Source organism: Eurosta solidaginis, chromosome 4 (genome assembly GCF_040869045.1).
Source record: "Eurosta solidaginis isolate ZX-2024a chromosome 4, ASM4086904v1, whole genome shotgun sequence".
NCBI lineage: Eukaryota > Metazoa > Arthropoda > Insecta > Diptera > Tephritidae > Eurosta > Eurosta solidaginis.
The window spans coordinates 22,450,203-22,468,636 of NC_090322.1; the positions used below are offsets into that span (position 1 = coordinate 22,450,203).

The following is an 18,434-nucleotide window of genomic DNA, read 5'->3' on the forward strand; positions in this document are numbered from 1 at the left end:
GCTATGGCGGCAGTGCCATAGTAAATCGTTGCCCAATTCAATATACATACATAGGAGAGTGTAAAAAAGTTATTTGAAAATGTATTAGTATACATTTTATGCAATGCTGATAAATATGAGTACAGTTTTAAGGGCTACCATGCTGTATCAAGAAGAAATTCCTTCCCCTTTAAAAAAAAAATTAATTTGGCAACTTTGGAATCGTATATCCTGTCGCATTGCGAGCAGAATATTAGCCTAGATTTGTTTCACGAAGCCCTTATACTAAATTTCAATATCATACCAGAAGGCACTCATTATCGCCTAATATGATGCTTGAGTAGTCTTTTTATTCTTACCAAAAGCTACCAGCGAGAAGATCGCCCGGTTTCGGAAAGATATCTGCTTGATTTGACGGAATCTAGTATTGATCGGCCATTTGATGGTCAGTGGCTCAAGGGGATTTTTTAACGATTCCGAGGCTTCCGATGACTATTGTCCTCCACTCGCATTATATATGCAATGACGAAATATAAACAACTCATAATTTGTATTATAAGACTTATTGTGGTAATTTTCTACTTTGTCGCACAACTGCTAAAACTCGTAAAAAAATGTGGTGTCTAAAGACGTGCTTTGGACCTGGGATCACAAATACGAAAAATGAAAGTTTTATTTAAATCTCGAGATATTTGAATGAGTTTTAGCAGTTGTTAGGCAAAGTGAAGAATTACTCCTGTTTTTGCCGACAAGTTTCCTGAAATTTTAAGGGCTCATAGAAATTGCAATAATTTTTTAAAACAATGGGAATATACATTTTTTGTTTGAGCTGATAGCACAAAATGTCTTCTGTCACCTCTTTTCTTATGCCATGCATTTGCTTTCATGAAAATGAGTATAAAGCAGCGGAGCTTAACAAAAATCTAGTAGGAAACTTTCACCACACTACAAGCTTTAACATAATTGTTAAATTAAAAATATATACGTTGGTAGTTGTAGGGTTCTTATTATTTTCATTTAACTTTGTGTCTAAGTTACTTTGAACTTTGTAATTTTAATGTGTTTTACCAATATTTTAATTTTAAATATTGATTTTTTAACTATCAAAAATTTTGATTACATAAAAATTGGATTCGATAGAAACGATTTAAAATAAATATAAAAAATATATTAACCAAATAAGTTACTCATTTTACTACAGTAGTTAACAGTAGTTACCACATTTTGCTGAGGTGAGTAGTGCATGTGTCCTACTAGTGTTTTGTGAAGCTTGCCTCACACTATTTTTCGCGCATGCAATATCAAATATTTATGGAAGAATAAAGATGTTGCATGCGCGAACTTCAGTGGAGAGCAGCGGAGCATCACAAAATTCTAGTAGTTCACTTCCACCACACCAAAAACTTTAACACAATTTTTAACATAATTTAAGCACACAAAATACACTGATTGGAGTTTTAGAGAGTAAAAATTTAAATTCTGAACAAATTAGCTGAATAAAAAGTGTACAAAAAATTGTTAAATAATAAATACAGACAGTGGTAGTTTAACAAATTCTGCTGTGGTAAGTGGTGAATGTGACCTACTAGAATTTTGTGAAGCTTGCTTCACACTATTTTTCGTCCCTGCAACATCTCTATCATAAACCTGTCTCTAGCAATATCTTTGTTTTATGACTTATGCGGCAGTTACTCACGAACGTACGTATCAAAAACGTGTCAGCTGACACGACCTATCTTATGAGTGTGCAATGTAAACGAAAACTCACCGACGTGCAACGGCCGTACGTATGTAGCCCGGAACGTAGAAATCAAAACAATTTTGATTTTTTCCGTAAGAACGTGTCAGCTGATCGCTCTCTCACTAGACAGAGTTGCCTAGTAAACTTTTGTACGCTAATTTTTGACCGTTTGCAATTTTATGCAAAAACGCCTAATTAAAGTTTGAAAAATTGTGAAAATAATTCGAAATAATTATGTAAAAGTGCTGATTATAAATGTTTTATCTATTTATACTTATTTAATATGTATTCCGGCCTTTTACAATATCAAAAATTAAATTGGAAAAAGTTGATGTTTCCATAAGCATACATGCAAAATGGTCAATGGCAACAGTGCTTATCTGTAAACAATACACACACAAATATGTTATCTACATGTACACAGACGCACACATTGATTCCTACGGGCTTGAGAGTTCGGTCAAACGTGCTTCGTACGACAAACGTCCTTACGTACGGCACACGTCGGTGAGTAACAGCCGCATTAAACAGATACAATACGTCACTTACTTGGCGGACAAGGCGGAATCTGATAGCAGAGTAAGCAACGTATCAGACATCGCATCCGTCATACTTTACGTCAGCGAGGTCAAATGACGCACTCTTTTTTTGCCATTTATTGTACGCGACTGTGAAAAAATTGTGTTTAAAATTGTGTTATGGTCTTAGTTAACTAACGGTGAGTTTAGCCAACTGTCAAACGAAATAACTATCCTTAAATTTTAAGGAAAAGTACTTCTAAAATTATTTTTTATACGTCAGCATATAAAGAGGAAAAATTGTATTCATAACCAACACTTTAAAATGTCAAAGAACCCCCAGATGTATATTGGAATGATTTCCGCCATCCCTTGTCTAATTTGGTTTCGAAACAAACCTCCCAGACAGACGAATAAACACTTCGAGCAAATGTAAGGCCCGAACACATAAGAATAACCTATTTGACGATCCTCATACAAACACATGCAGTCAACTGCAGCGTCGTGCGCTGACAGATGAGTTGACTGCATGTGTCTGTATGGGGATCGCCTATTTGACGATTTTCTGATGTGTTCGGGCCTGTAGCGAAAAATATTTCTGCTCAGTAATTTGACGTAAAATTCCAATCGTAACAACAACGGTGCGTTCAGAAAGTGATCACTCCAAAGAGAATAAATTATGATAAGAGCCACCAGTTTGCTATGAGTGGCGAGTAACTCGCTGGAAATAAAAAAATTGATGCCGAATATTTTCTATGAGGTACATTTTTGAATTGCCTCCCATTTATCCATGCGGTGTAGGAACCTTGCGCAACTGCGATTTTTGGAAAGAGAATTAATTAATTAGTTAAATACAGTCGGAAAAATAAACACAATTACCCCACGAAAATGTATAAAGGAAATTTTATGCACATCTCGTCCAAAAATAAAACCAGCGACTACCCCATAGAAAACATTGAGCAAATGGCTACGTGTAACGAGTGACGTCTCTTATTATAATTTATCCTCTTTGACTCAACGACTGCTCAACATGTGTGTTTCATGAAAACGCCCAATTTTTGTCACATTCTTTCTTATAACATGCAAGGCGCAGCGACGAAATGTATGCTTCCCAAGGCAGTCGGTTCTATGTACCGGAGCGACTCGGGATTTTTCCCGACCAAGGACTGTCATTTCAGTGTGACCCCATTTAATTTGTTTCGTCCCTCCCACAAATTGTCATCCTCCCAGCAGCTCCTTGCAGCAGGACTGCTACATATTCTCTTACTCCGGGAAGGTATCGAACCCAATCCGGGTCCGTCTCCTGACCCCGCTCCTGAGAAATGGTTTTGCTGCATTTGCCAGAAAAGAATCTTTTTAGGACGGTCATACTCTGTTCAGTGTGTCTCGTGCAAGGGATGGTTGCATCGGACAGGTTGTTCTGGGCTTGATCCCAAAACCCGACGTCCACGTAACTTTTATAAATCTTTTGTGGCTCCTTGCTGCTCACGCCCAAGGGCGTCCCGTAGCCTACGCCTAAGCGTATCCCCACTACCTTCCAGCAGCTTCGCTGCTCAGCAGGCCACAACAAGTACCCGCTGCTGCTCGCGCCCCACGGCGCCAGCAACTCAAACAGCTGATACCACTCATAACTACTACCTTCGTAGTAGAGCTGGTAGCAATGCTGAGCATCAGCCCCTGCCCCCTTCTTCTTCTCCCCCCCTCTTTTCTGGCAGCAATCGTGCAGGTCAGGGAAACAGACTCTTAGTCCCTGCCTCCGTTTGCACCGTCTGCCAGCACAGAATATATAGGTTTGCGACATCCGCTCAATGCAGCTCCTGCCTTGGGTGGTGCCACTTTCCTAGATGTTCTGGTCTCCGCGACGGCAACCCCTCGACGGGTTTCATCGCGCCACGTTGCCAGGTCGCAAACCCAAATCATCCGGGTACCCCAATGCTTGCCCAAGGGCGCCCAGTCCCAAGGCCACAACAGCAATTGCGTCCTGGCCTTCCACAACCTAGGCGTAGTCACCCGTCACTTACCCCTAGAGTGGCGGCGTCACCCCTCATGCACTTCAGAATTCTGCAGTTCAACTGTAATGGACTAACTGGGAAGATTACGGAGATAGTCGATTTCATGAAGCGGCACAACATCCGCATTGCTGCGATTCAAGAGACTAAACTCACAGCAAGATCTGCATTGCAGACCTGCTCTGGTTATAATGTCCACAGGAAAGACCGCGAGAGCGGAAATGGAGGCGGCCTCGCGTTTATTATACACCACTCTGTGCAATATTATATATTTGATCCTGGCATCGACCGCAGGGACAATGTCTTAGAACGTCAAGGCCTATCTGTCCGGTCAGGCGATGCAAATCTAGAAATCATCAACATCTACATCCCTCCTGTCACCTGTTGCCTCAGTGGATACCGCCCTAATATCGAGGCCTTACTCACTGGCAACAATCGCATTATCTTAGGCGATTTCAATGCCCATCACGACCTATGGCATTCAAACTTGCGGGCGGACAGTAGGGGTGAGATGTTGGCGGATCAAATAGACGAAACGACGTTCTGCACAATAAACGGAGACGCCCCCACACGTATGGTAGGAAGCTGTCATAGCTCGCCAGATATCTCAATCGTGAGCGCAGAACTCGTAAACTGCGTCAACTGGCAGCCGATGGTAACATTGGCATCCGACCACCTGCCCATACTTATTTCGTTCGAGCGTACCGCCGACTTCATCGTCACCGAAAAACGCACTTTCATAAACTTCAAAAAAGGAAAGTGGGAAGAATATAAATCTGCAACAGACAGCAGCTTTGCTGCCCTACCTATCCCGACTGATGCCCGCCAAGGGGAGCGTGCCTTCCGTAAGGTCATTGAATCCGCCTCGGCACATTTCATTCCCGCCGGGAGAATTCCCGAAATCCGGCCCCACTTCCCGGCGGAGGCCGCGAGCTTAGCGAGGGAACGCGACCTTATAAGACAGCTTGATCCAGGCGACCCCCAAATAAGGGATATAAACCAACGCATCAGATTGCTTGTGGACGAACACAAGCGGGCGAAATGGGAAGAGCACCTAAGAGGTTGTAACCTCTCTACCGGTGTAGGTAAACTTTGGTCCACCGTAAAGTCCCTATCGAATCCGACTAAGCACAAAGACAAAGTTTCCATCGCCTTTGGCGATAAGGTGCTGTCGGATGCGAAAAAATGCGCGAGCGCTTTCTGCCGACAATATATAATGCATCCTACGGTCGACAAAGATAGACGGAGAGCCAATAGACACGCACATAAACACAAACTCAGCGCGTCACCAATTACCATCACCGCTAGAGAGGTTGAGGACGCCATTGGTCGCGCTAAACCATCCAAAGCAGTGGGCCCAGACGGCATAGCCATGCCCATGCTTAAAAACCTAGGGAAAGAGGGTTTCAAATATTTAGCGCATGTCTTCAACCTGTCTCTTTCCACCTTTGTCATACCCGAGAAATGGAAAATGGCCAAGGTGGTCCCGCTACTAAAGCCTGGGAAACCAGCTAACGTAGGTGAGTCATATCGTCCGATATCTCTCCTATCACCAGTGGCAAAGACGCTTGAAGCCATTTTGCTCCCTTATTTCCAAGCATATTTGCAGCTAGCCCCTCATCAGCATGGCTTCAGAAAACTCCATAGCACTACCTCCGCGCTAAATGTCATTAGCACCCAGATAAATTGCGGTTTGAATCAATATCCCCACCATAGAACAGTACTCGTAGCGTTAGACTTATCAAAAGCTTTTGATACGGTCAACCATGGCTCGTTACTGCAAGACCTGGAAGGGTCTACCCTTCCCCCATGTCTTAAAAGGTGGACCGCAAATTATCTGGGTGGTCGGCAGGCATCGGTGCAATTCAGAAACGAAACATCAAAACAAAGGAGAATTAAACAAGGGGTGCCACAGGGTGGTGTCCTATCCCCGCTTTTGTTTAATTTCTACATATCTAAGCTACCTTCACCACCGGAAGGAGTCACAATCGTTTCCTACGCCGATGACTGCACAATAATGGCCACAGGCCCAGGCCCAGAGATCGATGAGCTATGCAATAAAATAAACGGCTATCTCCCTGATCTCTCCAGTTTTTTCGCCTCGCGAAACCTGGCATTGTCACCGACTAAATCTTCCGCGACCTTATTTACAACATGGACGCCCCAAATGTCGACCATATTGAACATCCACGTCGATGGCACTACGCTACAGACTGTCCTACACCCCAAAATCTTGGGTGTGACGTTTGATCAGGATCTACATTTTGGTGCGCACGCAACCGCAATTGTTCCAAGAATTCAGAGCCGTAATAAAATCCTCAAATCCCTTGCTGGCAGTACCTGGGGAAAAGAAAAAGAAACGCTCTTGACCACATACAAAGCAATTAGCCAGCCGATTACGTGCTACGCGTCACCCATATGGTCGCCAAGCCTAAAAACCACCCACTGGAAGAAACTACAGGCCTGCCAAAATACTGCTCTCAGAATCGCCACGGGCTGTCTTCTTATGTCCCCAGAACACCATCTGCATAATGAGGCGAGAATACTCCCCATCAGGGAGAGAAATGAGATGCTGACCAAACAGTTTCTGTTGAATACCCAGAAACCTGGGCATCCCAACAGACATCTGATTGACGAACCAGCACCGCCTAGGGGCCTAAGGAGTCATCTCCGTAAGCATTTTTAGGAAATACGGCACCTGAGAACCCAGCCGTATGAAGCGAAAAAACACAAGCAGGTCCTTGGTGAACTCCATAGACAGGCGTCGGACCTTTATGTCGGGAATTGCCCGGTGAATCCAGTACTTGAAGAAAAATATCCAGAACTCGCAGAAGAGGAACGCATACTCCCCAGGGAAACGCGTGTCACTCTTGCTCAACTTCGTTCTGGATACTGTAACAGGTTAAACTCTTACCTATCCAGAATCAACCCCGACATACAAAATGTATGCCCCGCTTGCAATGTGTCCCCACATGACACCAACCATCTCTTTAATTGTAATGTGGAACCAACGCCTCTAACACCCCTTTCCTTATGGTCCACCCCTGTTGAAACGGCAAGTTTCCTTGGACTCCCGTTAGAGGATATTGATGACAATTTGTGATCGGTCGCGGCTATTAGGTGGGGCGAGCATTGCTACAACAACAACAACAACAACGAAATGTATGCCCACTAGCGGGTTAGGGGGTTAGAATATATCCGCGGTAGGTATGCCTGTCGTAAGAGGCAACTAAAATACCAGATTCAAAAGGTTTGTGTAGCGCAGCCCTTTCAGGTTGCCAGCGCAATATATAGCTTCTCTAAACCCAATTGTCAAGCTCACCAATCCGCGGCGAATCCTGTGCAATTAACGGCCGAGGCTCTGGCGACCCCGAACTCCTCATGGATCTAGGGGGTGGGAGGGCGGTATGGCCAAGAAGGTCGCATGTGTTATAATCGTTCCCGAGATGGCCGGGCTTGGTACCGGAACGTACCGGATTTACATCCGGCGAAGGACTATCAACTCGATAACACTCCCCAAGGCCTTCGGGGAGTGTCCTTATCGCTACAACAACAACGCAATGTATGCATAAAAAGTTTGTGGCTTACAAAAATAAAGTCACAACTGATCAAATATGTATATAATCATAACTTGAACGAAATTAAACAATGCTGATTTTTGCACATTTTTTCACTAGCCAATATTTTTAAGTAGCAGAGTTCAATTAAACGCTAATCTAAGTGTTTTTATGAAGCAGACCTCTACATTTTACGTTATGATTAAATATTCTGACAATGCGTTATAAACGTTATAAACTTACTCTGTAGTTTTCATCTCAAAATGTTGTTGCTTTAATGTAGCCTCCTGTTCTCTTAAGGCTTTCATATTTTGCTCACGCGTCTCTGGATCTTCGTTTTCGTGCGTTGCTAAATGTACACATCTCGTCGAAGCTGAAGAAAAAGCGTGAGGACAAAACTCACATCTGAAAACATTGTCACCCAGATGAATACGTAAATGACGGCGTAGGTTTTGAATTTGTACAAAACTATTAGTGTTGAAAAAAAAGATTAGGGTGAATTGAGATAATCACGATGAAATAAGGTTTTTATAACAACTTACCGCTTTTCACAAATTTCACATTGATGCGGCTTATCACCACTATGAAGTAGTTGATGTTGTTCTAAATGCAATTTTCTCAAAAAAAGTTTACCACAAATACCACACGGATGCCGTTTCATCCCTTCATCAATTATTTTGTGTCTGGACAGTAAAAAATAAAAAACGGTACGTATATTTCCGCGGAATTATAAACGATCATTAATGAATGTAGTATCCTAAGTCGAAAATACTGTGACGAATATTAGTAAACTAAGTGATACTCACATCACTAATCTGATACTAAGTTAATAAAACCACAACAACAATAAAGCAAGGTGCCACACTTGAATGTACATGTACACACATACATACAAGTAGCAGAGAGATACTCACAAACACATGTCATCATCAGCTACTACTTCGCTCACATATACACATGAATATGGACACAAATTACAAATATACACGTGTATAGCTGGTAAAAAAACATCAATTTCAAGAAATTACTAGACCTTAGGAGAAATGGGTGAACGAGGAAACCGAAGAGTATAAAAGTAGCACAGCTGAGGCATGACTAAGCAGTTTGATTTAAGCACGCTATCAGTTGCGAAGTGAAGTTTAATTGCGAAGTACTTTCAAAGTTGTCTAATAAAGACCATTTTGTAATTCAGAATATTGGAGTGTTGTATTCAACAGTTTAGCGATACGAACGTAAGCAGAAGGTTGCAAATAAGCGGAATTTCCCTAAATTCGATACAATAATTTGGCACCCCCAGCGGGTTAGGGGGGCTTAGAATATACCCGCGGTAGGTATGCCTATCGTAAGAGGCGACTAAAATACCAAATTGATTCAAGGGGTTGCCTGCGCAATGTATAACTTATCCTACCCAATTGCCAACCTCACCTACCCGTGGCGAATCCTCTCTCATTAACAGCCGAGGCTCTGGCGACTCCGAACTCCTGATGGATCTAGGGGGTGGGAGGGCGTTATGGCCTACGAGGTTTCATGTGGTCATACCAAATCGTTTGCTAGATGGTCGGGCTAGTACCTTTATGGTGCTTGTTACCGGATCTGCATCCGGCAAAGGACCGGTGTCGATAACACCACCCAAGGCATTTGGGGAGTGTCCCTAACGCTACAGCAACAACGGAATACTTTGGCAAATATTTATTTGAAAAAGTTATGACCATTTTACCAAATGTACCCCGTAGTGAAAATTATTTATTTTTGTAAACAGTGAATAAGTCCGTTGAAATAAAAAAAACGTGCAAGGATATGTTCTCCGTGGTCATAACTAACCATTAAAACTTTATGTCTATAGGACACTATTAGATAAAGGGATAAGGATGCAACTTTCTCGAAACGAATCCTTATACTTAGCTTTAAAAGCTTAACTACTTAAAATAAAAACTAGCCCATTCATTTCTTAAATATTAAAAAAAAAAATTTTTTTTAAATTTTAAAATTTTTTATTTTACGCGCAGCATTTCTACGAACGAATGCAAACTCATTGCTGTGTCGGAAAAATGATTAATGGTGTGAGTAAAAAATCAACTGCTCTTCGCTTATTCGGCTAGCAAATTGAATTGTTGTGTTTTTGAGGTTTAAAAATAATTTCACCATTCATTGACCGCCTGCCAATTGTTGTATTACAGCATTATCTCGGCGACCGAGCTTTGCTCGGCAATCTTCGAGTATGCCGCATAATATATTTTGTTCTACATGTCATCCAAACTCAACTTTTTTTTATATGTACATATATTATATACTTTTACTTACCAATATTTGATTTCCTTAAATATAGATTTCAAAAACATATCAAACACTAACCGCAAAATGAACTGGAACGAAAAATTTGAAATGGGTAATTCCAGCATATAGTATAAGGGATTGTTATGACAATTAGTGAAATCGAGAACTAAGTTATTTAGGTCGAGTATCTTCATTCGCCGAAATATTAATTTCAAAAATTTTTTTAGTTATACTCTATGAAAGTCTCACAATTTTATTACATTCCAAAAACTTGTAAATGTCACGAATGACAACTATCAGTTAGTTTAATTAAATGTCAACTTACTTCCCTAAGCGCCATCTGTTGGTAAGTAGTTAAATGGTTAGATATCGTTTTCAAATTGAACATATGCCTCTAGTGTTCAACGCTAGCAAATTACCATGGTGAGATATCTTTTTGCTATGGTGAGAAATCTTTCTAATAGGAATCTGTGAGAAATTGCAATTATTCATTTCATATTTGCCAAAAATATGCATTTAAATATATTCTGCTAGAATTTGCAACGGTGCCTTGATATTGCGTGAAATTAAGAAAATTAAGTCGAATCATGTGTAACATTTTTTAACGAAGATTTTTAGCTTTAATGTTCTCCTTTAAAGCTTTAATAGAATATGAGTAAGTAGAGTACTATTTCGTCTAACTGCCCCAACCCTAAATAGCGACCCTACTCAAAAATGTCCCTATGTAATGCGGAGTGAAATACCTTTCGTTTGATACCCATATCGGCATATCTCATACAATTTTTTTTTTAATTTCGAATGGGTGGCAACCCTAAATGACAACTCTACTCAAAAATGTCCCTATTGTAATGCGGAGTGAAATACCTTTCGTTTGATACCCATATCGGCATATCTCATCCATTTTTTTAATTTCGAATAGGTGGCAACCTTGTGAAACATTCTGAGTGGCAACATCTAGGTAGAAAGTCTTAGAAGGTGATACATTATTTCATTTAAATCGGTTGAGCCGTTCCCGAGATCGTTCGGCTATACAACAGAGTTGTAAAAAGATTGAATCAATTGAGTGTGCATTCTCTCAGCATTCTTTTAAAAAATTGCGAATTTTGGTTGCATATTATAAATCTCCATTCCTGAATGGCTCAAAATAATTTAACTCAAAGCTAAAGTGTATGTGTTATTGAATGGTAAAATATAATTCAATATAGAGTGTGAATGTAGGAACCATTCCCAATCTTTAATGAATGTAAACTTGAAATGAATGCACTTTTTTTCCATTCAGTACTAAATACATATATGTAATACTCCTATATTGCTAATTGAAAATGCTCGCAATGTGTTTTGAATTCGAAATCAAAACAAGACAGCCTATAAAATTTTTGTGATTGTAGCAGCATAAGTGTGACAAGAAAAAATTAAAATTTCGGTACATTCGATTATTGAATACAAAAACAAAAACGTCTAAACAGCAATATATCGGCACTCTGATGTTTGGGAATGTACCTAGCCTTTTGCAGCAATATAGGAGAATTACATATATGACTAAATACTTTTTCGCCAAGGTTATTTTTTGGTATACTTTCATTGCCATCAGAGATGTTAAATCAATTTAGGAGTTGGGAGCAAAAAAGACGTAAAATGTATCAATAGAAATAATAGTCCCTTCTAATTATTCAAGTAGTTTAATATTTAAGAATTCATGAGCTTAATACCGACTTATAATAATTGAATATTCAATCATTATTTTTGAAAAGAAACAAACATTACCGGCATACTGCGATTTTAACATTTCGAAAACCGCCACATAATCATCAGTAAATTTCGAATGTTATCTAAGGTTCCACCGAGATTCGAACCGCGAATCACACGGTGAAACTACAGTTGCCTTAAATCATCGCAATATGCCAGTAAATGTTTCTTTCTATTCAGTTTCTCTTAAACTTCGCAAAGCCAATCTATTGCTTTCTGGCTATATGTCAAAATGGTTCTATATGTCCTACTTATTTTGCTATTGTAGTAACATGGATTTTGTAAATGAACACATTGTGCATTGGCCAAATAGAGTAAATTGTGGATATTTTTTGTCGATAATATAACAAAAACGGATACTTGAATTTAAGCCATTTAAATTTAAATACATACAAAGAGATTGAGTGGCTCCATCGGACTAAAGTTTTTTACAGCTGATGTTTTGACAGTGTTTGACGGAATATAAATATAGGACCCGAGTGATTGAGAAGGACCCTTAGTCTCTCTGTCTATTTGCATGACATTTGTAGGTTGAATTCTATCTTACTTGAGCAGATTTTTATTCAAAGTTAATTTTCTTTGCTATCAAAAAAGCTACAACTACCTATAGAGCCTACTTTAAATGACTGTAATTACTAACTATTGTGTTTATAAGAATATTTTTCTTAGAAAATAGAGAAAAATAGTATATTGCTGTTGCAACTTTCAAACTCAGAAACCAGTATAGATACAGTATTTGACCATAAACCGCTAGGAAGAATATATGAACGAACTTAAGAGCTTTTATAATATATAACTTTCAATTGTTTAATCAACAATTGAGGACGTTGAAATGTAGATTAGTACTTTTTCATGCAAGCCTTGTATATGGCACATTGGCAACGCTTTTTTAGAACGATGACAATTTTCGGAACAGTGATGTTGAAATCTTTGTCATTTGCTTTTATTATTATTAAATTTTTAGGAAAACTTCAATAAGAATAATTTTCCAGTTAACTTCTTTGTGCTTTATTACCATTTAAATTTCGAAAAAACTGGTCATTACGGGCAATAATTAAATTTTTGTGTAGATATTTTGAAGTGGCTTTAATTAAATGCAACCATGTGATATTTGAGCGGGTTTTGTGCATGTACGACATTTTTCATAACTGATTGGTACTAGAAGTGTGTGCACACTCATTCATTTGAATGCTTATTCTGTGTTGAAAAATGTTTCTGTTTCATTCAATAACTTCATTCTTTCTTCTATGAGTTCGGGAATGGATTCGTTTTTTCCACTACTGAATGTAGAATGGTTTAACTTTTAATCCACATTCCTTAACAAGAAATGAATGAATGAAGAGCAAGCATTCTTAAATCAATCATTTAAAATTTTAATATTGCGTATGTATACGAAAACTAGTGAAGACAAAACAGCACAAAACTTTAGTACGAATACTCACCACAGCAGAATGAAATAACAACCACAGTATTTATTATTTAGCAATCACGAAAACAAATCCGATTTTTCGGTAGCGTAACTATTTTTTGATATCCTATTTAAGTCACCCGAAAAAACCGGCTCCCTCAACAGAAAAATTAAATTTAAGTTAACATTGATCATCCATTCATCTGTCTATCAGTCAGCAGAGCTGGGTAAATTCAATTCCATTACATTACCCATTACATTACTCAGTAATTGAAAAAAGTAATCAATTCCTTTCCTCCACTGGAAAGGAATTGATTACATTTCAATTCCTCAAAAAAAAAAAAAAAAGACCAATCGTAATTTCGTTTTTTGAGGCTCAAGTACAAACAATTTTTTGTTTGTAATTGAAAAAAAAAAAATACTTTACTTTCTTTCTTAATTGGCGCTTAACCGTCTAAACGGTTATGGCCGTCCAACAAGGCGCGCCAGTCGCTCCTTCGCTCCGCCAACCGGCGCCAATTGGTCACACCAAGGGAGTTTAAATCGTTTTCCACCTGGTCCTTCCAACGGAGTGGGAGCCGCCCTCTACATCTGCTTCCATAGGCGGGTTCCGATAGAAACACTTTCTTGGCCGGAGCATCATCTTTCAATCGTATAATATGGCCTAGCCAGCGCAGCCGCTGCGTTTTAATTCGCTGGACTATGCTGATGCCTGCGTATAGTTCGTACAGCTCATCATTAAATCTTCTTCGGTACTCGCCATCGCCAACGCGTAGAGGTCCATAAATCTTTCGAAGAACTTTTCTCTCGAACACTCCCAAAGCCGCTTCATCTGCTGTTGTCATGGTCCATGCTTCTGCCCCATATAGGAGGGGAACGATAAATGACTTGTAGAGTATGATTTCCGTTTGCCGAGAGAGGACTTTACTTTTCAATTGCCTACCTAGTCCAAAGTAGCATTTATTGGCAAGACTGATTCTTCGCAGAGCTGATGTTGTTGCTAGTGTTGATGCTGGTACCCAAATAAACGAAGCCTTTTACTATTTCGAAATTATGGCTGCCAACAGTAGCGTGGTTGCCAAGGCGCGTATGCGCTGACTCTTTGCTCGATGACAGCAGGTACTTCGTTTTGTCCTGATTCACCATCAAACCCATCTTTACCGCTTCTTTTTCCAGTTTGGAGTAAGCAGAACTAGCAGCGCGGCTGTTTAGGCCGATGATATCAATGTCATCAGCATATGCCAGTAATTGCACGCTTTTATAGTATATTGTTCCAGTGCGGTTAAGTTCTGCAGCTAGTATAATTTTCTCCAACATCAAATTAAAGAAATCGCACGATAGGGGGTCACGCTGTCTGAAACCTCGTTTAGTTTCGAACGGCTCCGAGAGGTCTTCCCAATTCTGACTGAGCTGATGGTGTTGCTCAACGTCATTTTGCACAGCCGTATAAGTTTTGCGGGGAAACCAAATTCAGACATAGCGGCATATAGGCAGCTCCTTTCCGTGCAGTCGAAGGCGGCTTTAAAGTCGACGAAGAGGTGATGTGTGTCGATTCTCTTTTCACGGGTTTTTTCCAAGATTTGGCGCATTGTGAAAATCTGTTCGATGGTAGATTTACCAGGTCTGAAGCCGCACTGATAAGTCCAATCAGCCGGTTCACGGTGGGCTTCAATATTTCGCACAATACACTTGAAAGGACCTTATATGCGATATTAAGAAGGCTGATTCCACGATAGTTGGTGCATTTTGCAGTATCCCCCTTGGACTGGGCAAAGATTACTTAGATTGCAACCGTCGGGCATGCACTCGTCCGCCCATATTTTGCTAAGAAGCTGCTGCATGCGCCTTACCAACTCCTCGCCGCCGTACTTGAATATCTCCGCAGGCAATCCATCAGCGCCCACGGCATTGTTGTTTTTCAATCGGGTTATTGCTATTCTAACTTCGTCATAATCGGGCGCGTTCTTCATCTCTGCGCGGTGAATTGCTGCCTCCATTTAGGAGAGCAGAGAAGTATTCCCTCCATAATCCAAGCGCTCTCTGGACATCAGTTACAAGGTCGCCGTTTTCGTTCCTACTGGAGTTTGCCCCGGTCTTAAGACCTTCCGTCTGTCGCCGTATTTTTTGGTAAAATTTTCGGGCGTTATTCCTGGTGGCTAGCAGCTCAAGCTCCTCGCACTCACGCCTTTCTGCTTCTGCTTTTTTCTTCCTGAAAAGGCGTCTCGCTTCCCTTTTCAACTCACGATAGCGTTCACACACTCCTCTTGTCGCGCTCGCTTTTAACGTAGCCCTGTAGGCAGCGTATTTTCTTTCGGTGGCATCGCGGCATTCTTCATCGTACCAGTTGTTTTTTCGTGGCCGCCGGTAACCAATTTTTTCCTCGGCGACAGTACGAAGTGCTTTGGAGATATGATACCACTGCTCCTGTATTCCTTCAGGATGAGTTGTGCTCTCAGAGAGCAGGTGTGAGAGTCGAGTTGCGAAATCATTGACAGTCTGTTGTGTGTCTGTTGCAATTCCTTTGAGGAATGGGAAATTCGACAGTAGTTTTTCCATTCCTTGTAATATAATTGGAAAATTTTCAATTACATTTGCAATTCCTTTCGAAAGTACTTGGGCAGAAATTACTTTTGAACAAAGTATTTTTTTTTCTAAATTACAAACAAAAAATTGTTTGTACTTGAGCCTCATAAAACGAAATTTCTTTTGGTAGTTTTTTTTTTTTTTTCTTTTGGGAATTGAAATTTAATCAATTCCTTTGCTGTGGAGGAAAGGAATTGATTACTTTTCTGAAGTACATGTAATGGGAAATCGACGGGTATTGATTACCTAAACTAATCATTACTACCCAGCTCTGTCAGTCAGCCAATTTGTCCGAGGAGTCATCGTAACATATGTTTTTGCAGGATGCGCAAAAATTCGATCGCGATTGCTCAAAAACATGATTTTCTCGCGATAAATACTTATAAGGACGAACGATTGCAAAACAATATATGTATACCTTTTTCGTTTTTGAGAGACTAGATAAACAACTTTTCACAGCAGCCTTTCCGCCGCGATCGATCGCTTTGTACGCTCGTTCGTTTTCGATGTGTATACACAAAATTATTGTCTGCAGTCTCTCAACTACGAAAAATATTTTAACGAACGTTCGTTGAACTTAGCATTTATCGTGAGAGATCGAATTTTTGAGCAATCGCGATTGTTCTTCCTACGGTGCGAATGCAAAAAGTTCAGTTTAATCAGTCGAAAAAAAGTTATATATACGTGGTATATTGTTTTTAATCTTATTAGTATTATATTAATAAAAAAAAAACAAAAAAATGGGGAAAACGTCGAATATTGACAAGGCAAAACTTGTGGCCTTTAATAAAGATACCAATTTGTCAAAATGCCTTTTATGCGAAAAAGAGCTTAAAGGGCATATATTAGGAAACATTAAAAGACACTACGAGACCATACATAAACATAGCTTTGGTGAAGTGGAACCATCCACAAGTGCAAGTAAGGACTCAAGTCGTGTAAAATTAAATAAAACCGAGTTTATAAAATGTTGTGTTGGACTGGTAACTGTAAAAAACATACCCTTTCGAATTTTCGACGACGAACTATATTTTAAGCAAATGATTGCACCCTATGAAAAAAGTTTAACTTAAATGTGAATTCTAAAAATATCGTTGAACACGTGAACCTTATATCAGATAACATAAAAAATATTTTGAAACAAAACTTTTCCAAGAAAATGTTATGTTTAAAAAATGTTATGGGAAAAAGTATATTGGGTATAAATATTCAACACATCAAAGATTTTAAAATTGTGATAAACACTATTGGTATGATACAACTGAAAAAGTGGCATACGGCACATTTCTTAAAAGAGGAAATATTAAAATGCCTACGGGAATATCAAATTTAACTGACACAAATTTATTCAACTACATCAGACAACGGGAGAAACATGATAAAAGCCTCCCAAGTACTCCAGCAGGAAATATCAGACTTGCAGACTTAGATGCCTTGAAAAACTTTTTCATTATAACAACACCCACCCCAATGTACATATGTATATGCATTTGTAGAATTTATCATTAGTGATAATTTTGTATGTACTTGGGACCTACTCTAGACGATCGCAATACATATAAATTAGAAATAAATTCAAGTAAATTGTTCAGTTTTGTTAAATGCTTATTACAAAAATAGTAACTTTTCTTTGTGTTAAGAGGGGAGAACCCTTTATGGCTTAATGTATGAGAACATTTAAAAAAAAATTGTAATTTATTTACAATTTATCTAAAAATTAATTAATTAAATTTTTCACATATTACTTATAAAAAAAGATATTATTTTCATTCAACTTATCAAGGGAAAACTCAAATATATTGCATCACCATTATTTAAAAGATTGTTTATTTTACAACATCATATTGATTTTCAAACGAACGATCGCGATCGATCTTTTTAAAACGAGAAAATATTTGAGTTTTGCAGTGGACGCTCGCAAATAACGATCGATACCGAAAAATCGAATCACCACGCTTGAAAAGAAGTTTTGTCGCTCGTATTAGTTTGTGAAAATTGTTGTATCTTGTGAGAGATTGTTTATTAATTCGTAGGCAAATTCGATTTCTCACTCGCGAGAAATGCCAAGCACTCAATTTTAATTGAGCGATAAGTTGTTTGAGAGATCGTATTTTGAGCGTTCTCCGCACCCTGGTTTTTTGCAATAACTTTCGTTTAAAGAAATATACATATTGTAAAAAAAAAAAAAAAAATTAATCTAAGGCGCGATAACCTCCGAAGATATCTAAGGCCGAGCTTCTCTTCCAATTTGCGTCGTGCTCCTCTTGATTTTTCCCTACAAATTGGCCACACATTTCTCCAGTTGATATACAACTTCATTCTCTAATCACTATCCAAACTTTGATAAATTGTGTAAAATTTATAGTTCTCGAGTCGATCTCCAACGTTATTATCATTATCAAATTATTATCCAACCTTTGAGAGGTTCTGGGAAATGTACAGTTCTCAAATGCATATCCAAAACATCTCTCCAGTTTATATCCTACTTTGGATATCGATTTGAGGTGGAGTTGAAAAAAATCTCCAAGGTGTTACCACCAAAACCAGCAGCTGTTTATTGTGAGAAATAAACACCTGGTTGATAGCAGTAATGAAGTGTAATTAATCAAAAACAAATTA

General features: G+C 39.2%; 1 protein-coding gene across 1 annotated transcript in view; it reads right to left on the reverse strand.

The window, feature by feature from the left end:
• Nucleotides 1–18,434, reverse strand: part of LOC137248430 (zinc finger protein 91-like) — a 92,134-nt gene that overhangs the window by 2,631 nt on the left and 71,069 nt on the right. Inside the window, exons 15-16 of the mRNA XM_067779368.1 lie at nucleotides 8,347–8,487; nucleotides 8,048–8,272 (exon numbers count right to left, since the gene is read on the reverse strand). Coding sequence (XP_067635469.1) covers nucleotides 8,048–8,272; nucleotides 8,347–8,487 — 366 coding nt within the window. The remainder of the gene's footprint in view (nucleotides 1–8,047; nucleotides 8,273–8,346; nucleotides 8,488–18,434) is intronic.